This window comes from Scylla paramamosain, chromosome 46 (genome assembly GCF_035594125.1).
Source record: "Scylla paramamosain isolate STU-SP2022 chromosome 46, ASM3559412v1, whole genome shotgun sequence".
Lineage (NCBI taxonomy): Eukaryota > Metazoa > Arthropoda > Malacostraca > Decapoda > Portunidae > Scylla > Scylla paramamosain.
The window spans coordinates 6,343,358-6,355,857 of NC_087196.1; the positions used below are offsets into that span (position 1 = coordinate 6,343,358).

The 12,500-nt window shown below is 36.4% G+C and overlaps 1 protein-coding gene and 1 long non-coding RNA gene across 2 annotated transcripts in view; one reads left to right on the forward strand and one right to left on the reverse strand.

The window, feature by feature from the left end:
• The window catches only part of LOC135094693 (uncharacterized), a 91,894-nt gene extending 81,676 nt beyond the window's left edge, over positions 1-10,218 (forward strand). The window contains exon 4 of the long non-coding RNA XR_010263925.1: positions 10,154-10,218. This is a non-coding gene — a long non-coding RNA (uncharacterized LOC135094693). The remainder of the gene's footprint in view (positions 1-10,153) is intronic.
• LOC135094692 (uncharacterized) overlaps positions 1-12,500 on the reverse strand; it is a 199,737-nt gene that overhangs the window by 83,778 nt on the left and 103,459 nt on the right. Inside the window, exon 4 of the mRNA XM_063995006.1 lies at positions 8,107-8,159. Coding sequence (XP_063851076.1) covers positions 8,151-8,159 — 9 coding nt within the window. The 3' untranslated portion in view covers positions 8,107-8,150. The remainder of the gene's footprint in view (positions 1-8,106; positions 8,160-12,500) is intronic.

Here is a 12,500-nt window from a genome sequence, read left to right on the forward strand (position 1 = left end):
TCACGTGACTATTTTATTCATTTTTTTCTCAGTATATATATTTTTTATCCTGTATTCTATTTTATTTATTTATTTATTTATTTTTATTTATTTATTTATTTATTTTTATTTTTATTTATTTATTTTATTTCATTTATTAATTTTTTTTTTTCCAGCTGGTTTAAAGTCAAAAGTACCAACTAGCGAATGAAACATGGCTTCGTGAAGGTGCAAAACTCTCCTCCAGGCTAAAGAATTCCCACCATTTCCTCATTACGTCAAAACTCACCTGAACACACTATACCTACAACTAAACTAACTTCAACGTCTCTTACAACACTTCCATCACCAACCCAGCCTCGTATCACCAAAAAAAAACAAGTAAAAAATTAAAACTCCCCAAACTGCATCTGAGAACACTGAAAAACACTGACAAGACAAGATTTCCCACCCGGTCCACTGTTCCTTTACCCCCCACACCTCCACACCTCCACACCTGCACACCTCCACACCCGCGGGAAGACTGTAATGATTTCCGGGAAGCCTTCAGAAGTTGAGGGAGACGAGAAGTAATCCCGTTATTCCGTGCAGTCATTCTTTTTGCTAACTCGTGTATTAATCTCTATGACTCTTACTACTCATGCCACCACCCTCGCCACCCTCCCTTTAGAAACTGAGAGGAAAATGCTTGCTCCCTTTAAGAATGATAGAAAATATGCCTGTTCCCTTTAGAAATTGATACGAAAACACATGGGAATTATTGCTCCCTTTAGGAATGACAGAAAATATGCCTGTTCCCTTTAGAAATTGATACGAAAATACATGGGAATTATTGCTCCCTTTAGGAATGACAGAAAATATGCCTGTTCCCTTTAGAAACTGGTAGGGAATTATTGCTCCCTTTAGGAATGACAGAAAAATATACATGTTCTCTTTAAACACTGATAGGGAAAAATACATGCTCCCTATAAATTCTGATAGCAAAATACATCAAAATACACCAAAATACACCTTCCCTTTAAAACTGATGAAAAAATTACGCGCTCCCTTTAAAGCTGAGATAAATACATCCTCCCTTTATAAATGATAGAAAAATGCACGCTCCCTTTAAAGCTGAGGAAATATACACTCTTCCTTTAAGAGCTCCCTTTAAAGCTGAGGAAAAGTACACTCTCCCTTTAGAAATAGAAGATGAATACACCCTCCCTTTTTAAAAACTGAGAGAAAATGATACAAACTAACCCCTTTAATATTTCACACCCTTTACATTAAACACACTCCCTTTGAAAATTATAGATAAAACATCCTCCCTTTGAAAATTAGTCCAAAAAAACACCCTCCCTTTGAAAATTAGACAAAAAACACCTTCCCTTTGAAAATTAGACCAAAAAAACACCCTCCCTTTGAAATTTAGACAAAAAAAAAAAGACACCCTCCCTTTCAAAATTATAAAAAAAACACCCTTTGAAAAATATCAACAAAAAAGAAAACCACTTTATTTAATACCTGAGAGAAAATTACACAACTTTCTCCCTTTATATTTTTTTCCTCCCTTTACACGTGTCGTCGTAATGAATGGTGACAAATGGCACCACTCAGATTGCCTCGTGACAGACTGAGGGAATTACTGGCCTCGCTTGACTAATAAAGAATTAATTTTGCAGCAGTGTCATTACTAAGTGTTTGAATAATGGCCGGGCAATTCAAAGACTCATTTGGTGGTGGTGGAGGAAGAGGAGGAAATGGAGGCGTAAAGAAGAGAAAGAAAAAGGAGAAGGAGGAGGAGGAGGAGGAGGAGGAGGAGGAGGAGGAGGAGGAGGAGGAGGAGGAGGAGGAGGAGGAGGAGGAGGAGAGCAAGAACAAAAATAAGAGCAAGAACAAGAATAACAAGAACAAGAAGAACGAGAAGAAAAGGAAGAAGAAAAAAACTATGAAAAGATCACGATAACGAGAACGAGAGAAGAAAGAAGAGAAAGAAAAAGAAAGAACAAGAAATAGAACAAGACAAGAAGAAAAAACAAGAACCACAACAACAACAACAACAACAACAACAACAACAACAACAACAAAGAACAACAACAAAAGAAAACAAAGAAAAACCAAGAAGAAAGAAGAAAGAAGATAACATATACATACATAACCTGACTTTTAAACTCTCCCCTGTGGCAAAGACGCAGGATCTCATCTGACCCGAAGGAAGGCAAATGCAGAGTCTCATTTGGACAAAGACATGAACTCCTCAGCTTCTCTAATTGACTTGCCGGGTATAAAAATTGCTGGAGAGGCGGCTGTTTGAACACGCGACGAAGCAAAGGCAAGGTTTCTAAGAGTATTTCAAGCCCAGGGAAGCAAGGCGGTGGTTCAGCGGCAAGATGGTAATGTGCTAGGTCGGTTATCTAGTGTGGCCGGGTTCCAGTACAGCTCTTAACCATTACAAGACGAGAAAGAAGTAATTTCGCGTTTCGTAACATTACAAGGCGAGGGATAGCTGAGGAGATTACAGTCTAAGTGAGTCTAAGTGTCAACGATTAGGAAAATTAGTAAACTTGGAAAGATATAATGAGATCCAATAACGTTTAGAAAAGGCGACAAGCTAGAAATTAATTTGGAGTTTCGTAACATTACAAGGAGAGGGAAAACGGTGTGAGTGAGTCTACGTGTCAAGAATCAGGAAAGTGAATAAACTGGGAGAGCTAAACATAACTATAATAATTAGAAAAGACGACAAATTGAAAAAAAGAAATAATCTCGAGTTTTGAAACATTAAATATGAAAAGCTTAAAACAATTTGAAAGCGAAAGGAAATCTAAAAGGAATATAACGGAAAGTAAGATTTTAAAGATGTTATAAATGTTAGAAAACAATGGAAAACAAAAGAAAATACTCTAGAGCTTAATGACACCAAGAAAACTAAAGAAAATTAAAAGAAAACAATTTACAAATCCCATAAGAGATGATTAAATAGAAAGACCTCAAAAGAATTTAAAAAAAAGGGAGACTGATAAAAAAAATAAAGAAAGAAAGAAAATTTAAAAAAGAAAATTGCAAGTTTCATATCAGCAAGAAAACTGAATGAGATGGAAAAAAAAGCAAACAGAAAACTTATAACAACCAGGAAAAGATGCAAACTGCCAAAAAGAAAAACAAACAAGATCTTCAAAACAACACCGAAAAAAATAAATAAATAAATAACACAGACAGAAAATAAACAAAATCTATAATCTAACCAAATCCTTAAAAAAATAAATAAAATAAAATAAATAAATAAGACAAACTGAAACGAAAATATATTACAGCAACTGATTAAAATACAAACAAAACAGAATAACACATTTTGAAGCATTATAATTTGTAACTCAGCGTATTCAAGCTTCGTAAAAGGAACCAAAGGGAGGAGATACAATGACAAGCTTCCTGTGATGCTTGATGCTGCCAGGATGATGAATAAGTAACGTTGCTTAATATCACATTTACGTTTATACATTATTGAGCAACCATTAAAAACTTACTCCATTGCAGGGCTAACTTGATGTACAGGAGGAAAGCTGCTTGTGTGTACGTGTGTGTGTGTGTGTGTGTGTGTGTGTGTGTGTGTGTGTGTGTGTGTGTGTGTGTGTGTGTGTGTGTGTGTGTGTACGTGTGTGTGTGTGTGACCTTGTCTTCATGCGTATCTGTTTTGTTTTGTTTGATCTTATTTTGTTTTGTCTTTTTTTGTTATTCCTGTCTCAATTCTGAACTGTCTGTCTCTTTTCTCTCTCTCTCTCTCTCTCTCTCTCTCTCTCTCTCTCTCTCTCTCTCTCTCTCTCTCTCTCTCTCTCTCTCTCTCTCACCTACCTATCTAATCTATTCCTGAACTCTAAAACTCTTCTCTCCAACCTCCCCCTCTCTCTCTCTCTCTTTCTCTCTCTCTCTCTCTCTCTCTCTCTCTCTCTCTCTCTCTGCAGTCTATATTTCTGAGTAACTGACAGCAAAGGCAATCCTCGTGATCACAGTGCAACGCCCGTCATTGCATTCTGATTTTCGTTGACAAAAAAAAAAAGCAAAACGAAAAAAAAAAAAAAAAAACACATCACTCTGTAGTTCCTCTTAAAAATTCCTCTTTCCGAATGACAACCTTTTTTTTTCCTTCCTCTCTTACCTGAAAAAAGTGACATATGAGGAAGATAGGAACTGGGAACCGGGGACTTGGAAGAGGAGTGATGGTAAGTGAAGGTAAGAGTCTCAGGTCGCATAGAGGGAGGGAAAGCACGAGAGGGAGGGAGGCAAGGCAAAGAGACGAGGGAAGGACGAGTGTAAATATTGACTGGCAGGGGGAAGGCAACTGTAGGCGACTCACAGTCAACACACAGGCGATGAAGGAGCAAAGTACAGCACTACGATGCAACGATACTGATTGTTACTCTTGGAAAAAAATAAAAAATTTACATGAATGAAAGAGAAGAGAAAAAGAAAAAAAATTGACTGTTATATGAGTGGAAGAGTAAAAGAAGATAACTCCAGCGACTTAAAATAAACACTACACCATGAGCACTATGAACCAACGAAAAAAAAAAAAAAAAAAAGAAGGGAAAAAATAAAACGAAAAAAAAAAAAAAAAATTGTTGTAGGAATATCATCTTGTTAATTAACCCTTTCACAGCCACGACACAATCAGCAGCAGCAGAATCAATGCGTTAAGTTTTTACAAGCATCTACAAGAAAGTTAGAGATGAAAAAGAATACATTTATCAATTTCTTCACAGTTTAAAGATTGGATATAGCTGTGGAGTAAGTACAGGTGTCAGAGGGATTGGCAATTAGGAAAGGTGTACCAGGTGATAGTGAATGGGTTAAAAGTAAGGCAGAATGAATTAAGGTAACTACAGGTAACTCATATTAACATTAGGTGATGAGGGAGATAAGAATTGATCCCTACTCTTACAAATAAAGGGGAAAAAAAACTTGTGTTGTTAAAAATTTGGAGGTTATTGTTAATTAAATTGCAGAATGATAATATGAATGAAAAAAAAAAGTAAAGAATTAAAAACCCAGACACACACACAAAAAAAAAAAAAAACAGATAACAGAAAACAAAAAAACAAAACAGAAAACGACAGAAAACCAAAACAATAAAAAAAAAAACACAAAATTCAAAAAAACAACCCCGAACACGAAAAAAAAAACAGAAAAAAAAAACAGAAAACGAAACAGAAAACAGAAAACGAGACAACAAGAAAGAAAACGGAAAGAACCCTCCTCCCCCGCGCCCGTCCGCACCTGTCACTCCCCCTCACCTGGGCGCGAGGTACAGGTGTTAGCCCCGCTGTTTACCTGTCCAGCGGCGCCGTCCTAATAATGTCATTTGCGTATTATTATGGGTTCGATTACCGGGCATAAAATCAACGGCAGCGAGAGACAAGCTTGATGAATAATAATGAAGGGCAATGCAGCACGCGAATGACCGGGCGAGTGTTGGTGGTAGTGATACTGCTGCTGTTATTATTGTTAGTGCCATTGTTATTGTTGTGATTATTGTTGTTGTTGTTGTTGTTGTTGTTGTTATATATTTTTTTTTTTGCAATTACTATTTTTATCATTATTATTACCTGTTGTTATTGTTGTTGTATTGTTATTTTTTTATTGTTATTGTCGTTGTTTTCACTGTCGTTGTTATTTTTTATTATCATTACTACTATTGCCACTTCTATAACGATTATTGTTATTTCTGGTGTTGTTATTGTTACTGCTCTTGTTATTGTTATCGTTGTTGTTGTTATTATTATTATTATTATTATTATTATTATTATTATTATTATTATTATTATTATTATTATTATTATCATTGCCATTACTATCATTAATATCATTAGTAGTAGGAGTAATAGTAATAGTAGTAGTAGTATAAGGAATAAGAACAGGAGAAGCGGTAGTAGTAGTAGTAGTAGTAGTAGTAGTAGTAGTAGTAGTAGTAGTAGCAGACAAGCAGGCAAAAGAAGAGGAAGAGTGACAGATTATAATATTAACATTCATTTCTCAATTTCCTTCAACATTTTCATAACGAAGCAACATAGAAGAAAAAAAAATCAATCTTCTGTCTACCATAGAGGGAAAAAAAAACAAGGAAAACCACAATCAAAACAAAGATAAGTAAAAATGAAAATAATAATGACAACAACGGCATGAGACACAATGACACAGAGGAAAGAAATATAACCAAAGGAAAAATACAAAAAAAAAAAAAGGAGTAATGGAAAAATATTATTCGTTTTTTTTTTTTTTTAGTTATGGTTCCAAGAAAATACTCAAGTTTCGTAAATCTCTCTCTCTCTCTCTCTCTCTCTCTCTCTCTCTCTCCTCTCTCCTCTCTCTCCTCTCTCTCTCTCTCTCTCTCTCTCTCTCTCTCTCTCTCAATCAGTTCTCGCTCTTTTTTTCAATTCCCATCCTGTCAACATTTCTGAGCGCTGAGAGAGAGAGAGAGAGAGAGAGAGAGAGAGAGAGAGAGAGAGAGAGAGAGAGAGAGAGAGAGAGAGAGAGAGAGAGAGAGAGAGAGAGAGAGATACTGGACTCTGAGGCAGTAATTGCGTTTTGTTTTGTTAGGTTTCGCTTTTCCAGTCGTCTTTTCATCGCCTTGCCACGAATGTTCTGCTCCTAGGGGAATTAAAACAGTTAAGGGGTCTTGTTGTTGTTGTTGTTTTTGGTCTCCTCTGCGTTTATGAACATTGGTGAGTGGGTGTGTGAAGTAATACAGTTTTTCAGTGTTTGTTTTGTTGTATGTAAATAATAGACAAAAAAGAGTGTTAGGAATATATGCTTCTTTTTATTTGTGATCTTTTTTTTTTTTTTTTGCTTTTTTTACTAAGGAATATTTGTTACGAGGTTTAAGTTATTGAAGTATTATATTGAAGTATTGTAGTATTAGGTGTTTGCTGTACTTAATGCAAGGATAACAAATTGTACCTATTTTTTTTTTTTTTTTTCAGTGCTCATTAGTAAGTTTTGATGTGTGATATGAGTTTTCTACAGCTGATTATTTACTGTACAGCGAAGACTTTCATGTGAGATTTAAATGTGAGTGAATAATGCCGCCCTTTGCTTCTCCATGCGATTTGAGTGTTGGTAAAATTAAAAATAAGACATAACAGAATACAAGTTTTTTTTTTTTCTTTTTTTTACTTCCTTGTGGTGACTTCAGAAAGACTTCAAAATTATTATGATATTTTGGTTTTAACGTGAAATTCCAGGTTCAACCATTTACGTGAAAGAGAAAGTTTAACGAAGTGCGAAACCTTTTCATTCCTTCACAAGTTCAGGAAGTTCACCTCAAGTTTTTAAACAATCGAACTCCTTGTTGATATTTATTATTTACTACAAAAAAAAAATAATAATAATACTGAGGTGAAAAATATACAAAAAAAAAAAAAAATAAATAAATAAAAACATGCATCTCAGTTTTGACTCGATTAAGAAAGAAGACGATAAAATAAAATAAAAATAAATAAAATCCTTTACCTACCCTTCAAACGAGCCATTTTAAACAACCAAACCATTTATTGATAACCACTTTTTTACTAAACGATTCCAAACCCAACAATACAAAAAAAAAAAAGAAAAGAGGACCCAAACCTTGTAATTTTTAATACGATAAGTGAAGAAAAAATACCGCAAAAAAAAAAAAATAAATAAAAAAAATAACCGAAAAAAAAATACTGATGAAAGATCCTTTGGTCACTTTTTCATGGCGAATCCGAATCCAATCCACCTGCATCCGGCTTCTCGTCACGAACACTTTAATGATCCTCCATTCTTTATCGTCACAGTCCCGCAAGTCCAGTTAACAGTGGAGGAGAGAGAGAGAGAGAGAGAGAGAGAGAGAGAGAGAGAGAGAGAGAGAGAGAGAGAGAGAGAGAGAGAGAGAGAGAGAGAGAGAGAGAGAGAATGAAACCAGAAAAAAACAAGATAGAACTAAAAAAAAAATTGAAAATAAAACAAAATTATGTAAATAGGAAAAAAAATAAAGAAACGAAGAGAGAGAGAGAGAGAGAGAGAAAGAGGAGAGAGAGAGAGAGAGAGAGAGAGAGAGAGAGAGAGAGAGAGAGAGAGAGAGAGAGAGAGGTGCCACAGGTAATCTAGCCAACCACATACTCGTACCTTCTCCCTCAGGTAACAAAGACACTGGGACGCTCCTGTTCTTGTTATGAGTCCTGCAAGGAGAAACAAAACACTTTAACACACGCACGACTTCCCTCCCTCACTTTTGCAACCTCACGTGATAGGTAGAATAAACGTGGATAGAGAATAATTGGGTAAGGGAAGGATAAAGACAGGTGGATTAAATGAAGTAACACAATAGGTTTTAAAAGATGGATATACGTGGATTAAGAATGAATAGGTGAGGGAAGGATAAAGACAGGTGGATTAAAAGGAGTGACAGAATAGATTTTGAAAGGTGGATAAACGTGGATTAAGAAGAATTGGATAAAGGGAGATTGAAGAAAGGTGGGTGAAGTGAAGTTACACAAAAAAAACAACAATGAAAATGAGAAAAAAATGAAGTTGCGCAAAAATTTGTCAGTGGAAGTAATATATGAAGAATAAATGTATAGAATAAAGTGAGATGGTAACAATGCAGATGAAAAAAATAATAAAAAGAAAAAAGGAATGTAACGAAGACAAAGAACGAAAGAATATATAATAAAAAACAAACTAACGAAAATTAAATAACCACTACTACTACAAAAAATAACAACAACAACAACAACAACAACAACAACAACAACAACAACAACACAGGTAGCTTCACAGGTATGAATCCTTTCTCTTGCACTACTTAAACACGAAGCGCCACCAAGAAGAGGCATTCGGCGCCCTTCCTGGAACACTCACACGGTACAACAACAAAGATCGCTGAATTTTCACAAACCAGAAGAGAAAGTGAGAGGGACGGTGGGAGAGAGAGGGAGAGGGATGGGAGGGGGAGAGAGGAAGGGGAGGGGAGAGAGAAACAAGGTATGAAGTAACGAGAGAGGAGAGAGAGAGAGAGAGAGAGAGAGAGAGAGAGAGAGAGAGAGAGAGAGAGAGTGAGAGAGAGAGAGAGAGAGAGAGAGAGAGAGAGAGAGAATGGGCAGACAGACAAACAGACACAGATTGAACGATAGATAAGCAGACAGACAGACAGACAGACAGACAGACAATGAAAAGAAAGACAGATAAAAATGAAATAAAGACAAAAAGAGAAAATAAATAAAAAAAAGGTAGATAGAAGAGAACAAATGATGATAGAAGAAAGAAGAGGAATAATCAGGAGGAGAAAGAGGAGGAGGAGGAGGAGGAAAATGAGGAAAGAAGGACGGAAGGAAGGAGGGAAAGATGAGCGAATGAAAAGAGGAAACGAATAAGAAGAGAAAGATAGAGAGAGAAGGAAATGAGATGGGTAGGAGAAAGTGATAATGAAGAGAGAGTGGGAGGAGAAGGAAGAGGAGGAGGAAGAGGAAGAGGAAGAGGAGGAGGAGGAGGAGGAGAAAAGGGAGACAGAAGAAATCAGATGAAAAGAGATCGAAGGAAAGGAGAGAAGAAGAAGGAAGGAAGGAAGGAAGGAAGGAAGGAAGGAAGGAAGAAAGAAAGGGGTTGAAAAGGTTGAATAAAGACGAATTATAAACAAAAGAAGAGAAGAAAGAGGAAAACGAAGAGGAAGAAGAAGAGAAAGAGGAGGAAGAAAAGGAGAAAATAATAAAGAGAGAAATGGAGAACATAAAGAAAGGTTGAATAAAGATGAACCATAAATTGAAGAAGGCGACGAGAAAGAAGAAGAAGAAGAAGAAGAAGAAGAAGAAGAAGAAGAAGAAGAAGAAGAAGAAGAAGAAGAAGAAGAAGAAGAAGAAGAAGAAGGTGTTTCATGGCCCGAGGTAAATTCTTTGTCATCATCTCTCGTGAAAAGAAAAACAAGAATGAAGAGAGAGAGAGAGAGAGAGAGAGAGAGAGGGAGAGGGAGAGGGGAGAAAAACAATGATTAAAGAACAGAAAATCCAGGCAACGTTGGGTTCACTGCTGTCTGGGAACAAAATAGTACAGTACTCCCTGAAGCTGCATGCGCTGATTAGAAAACGGGGGGTGTACTGGCTACTGTACTGAGGGAGGACAGAAGCAAAACAAACCTAACCCAACGTAACCTAACCTAACCTACCTTCCTTTCCTCCAGGCCCTTTGGTGGGGGTGGAGCGTGGCGCGGGGGGGCGTGGCCAGACTGCCCTCGGCCGGTACCCCCTTGGTTCCTGATGATACAATCAATCTAGTGCTTTGGTACCTCAACCACACATCACGCCCCCATCCTCAGGTGAGTGACACAGGTGAGGTGAAGGGAGGGAAGAGGAAGGAACAGGCAAGAATATGGGAGGAAAAGGGAGGGGGGGGGAAAGTGGGGAGAAAGAGTTGTATAGGCAATGGAGGTGAACAGAGAAGGGAAAGAAGGAGAGAAGAGGAAATAAATGAAGAGTGAAACAATTAAATGGGGAGGAAAAATAGGGAGGAGTCAAGGTGAATAAAGGAGGGAAGGGAAAAGAAAGGAAGAGGTGAATAGGAGAGAGAGAGAGATTGAAGGAGAGAAGGGTAATGATGGGTAGATAAGGAAAGAAAGGAATGGGAAGAAGGAAAATGAAGAGAAAGAGTGAATAAAGAAGAAGAGGAAGGAAAGGGAAAGTAAAGGTGACAATGAAAGGAGTGGAAGGGAAAGGGGAAGAAGGAAACAGAGGGGAGGGAAAGAACAGGGAAGAGGAAGAAGGTAATGGAGAGAAAGGGAGAAAGAGGAAGGAGGGAAAGGAGAAAAAATGCGAAAGGAAGAAAAAAAGAAAAGAAAAAGGAAGGAAAAAAAGAGAGAGGGGAAAACAAATATGGCGAATGAAGGAAAGAAAAAGAGACACAGATAAAGAAGGAGAAAAATGGAAATTAAGGAAAGACAAACAGGGATACGAAAGAAAGAAAGACAACCAAAGGAGAAAAAAAGGAAGAGACAAAAACCTGATAAAAGAAGGAGACAGCAATATTGGCAGAAAGAAAACGGGGCGAGGGAGACAGGAAGATAAGTGGGCAGTGAGAGGTGAGAGGAAAAAAAAAAAGTGAGGGGAAGAGAGAAAAAGAGAAAGAAAGAAAAATGGTAAGGCGTGGGGGCAAATAAGAGAGATAGCACAGCAGGTGATAAAGAAAGAGGAAAAAGAAGAGGAAAAAAAAAAAAGGAGATTGGGATGAGAAAACCAAATAACGAATGGAAAACGTGAAGGAGGAAATAAGAAATAAGTAAAAGAACAAATAAATAAATAAATGAATGAATTAAACAAACAAGTAAACAAATAAATAAATGAACAAATAAACAGATAAATAAATGATAAATATAATGAACAATAACAAACATTTATTTTTTAATCCAATATAAAACTACTTTTTTTTTCTTTCCTTTTTTTCAAATCAGATGTTTTCCGCCACAAATAAATAGGTTTTTATAGATACTTGAAATTAGACAAAAAAAAAAAAAAAAAAAAAAAAATACTGAACTTAAATACAAGCTGATGAAATGAAGAACATGCAAATTGACTTAACAACAAACTGCTTAACTGAACGATGAACTGCCAACTGAAGAGCAAACTACTGAACTGAACAAAAAAAAGGAAAAATTGAACACTAAAATGATGAAATGAACAATTAACTCATAAACTGAAGAACAAACTAATGAACTGAACAAAAAAGGGAAAAAAAATGAACACTAAAATAATTAAATGAACAATAAACTCATAAACTGAAGAACAAACTATTGAACTGAAACAATAAACTGCAAAATTGAAGAACAAACTGCGCAACTGAAGAACAACACTTAACCTAACTAAACTACTCCTAAATCTAACTAAACTACTCCTTAAAATTTACAAAAAGAAAACGGAAAACTAAACTCTACCTTGAAATTAAAGAAAGAAAGAAAAAAAAAACGTTTATCTTAAAGAAAATACCTTGAAATCAAAATCCACAAAAAGAAAACGAAAAAAAAAAAAAAAAGAAATTAAACTGTACCTTGAAATTAAATAAAGACAAACAAACCAAACAAAATCAACTACTTAAAACTAAAAAAAAGAAGGAAACGAAAAAGAAAACGGAGGAAACGCAAGGTTCATTTCGACAACTAAAATCCTTAAGTGGACGAAGGAGTTTCTGGGGTCGGAATCTGAAAGGAAAAATGAATGATTGGCCAGAGAGAGAGAGAGAGAGAGAGAGAGAGAGGAGAGAGAGAGAGAGCGAGAGAGAGAGAGAGAGAGAGAGAGAGGTAAAGCTAAAGCGATAAGGAAAGATAAATGCCGGAAAGAGAGAAAAGGAATATCTAGGAGGAGGAGGAGGAGGAGGAGGAGGAGGAGGAGGACGAGGTAAAAGAAGAGGAGAGGAAGGAACTGGAGAGAGACGGCGGAGGAAAGGAGGAAAATTAGGACAGGAAGGAAGTAGAGAGAGAGAGAGAGGAGAGGAGAGAGAGAGAGAGAGAGAGAGAGGAGAGAGAGAGAGAGAGAGAGAGA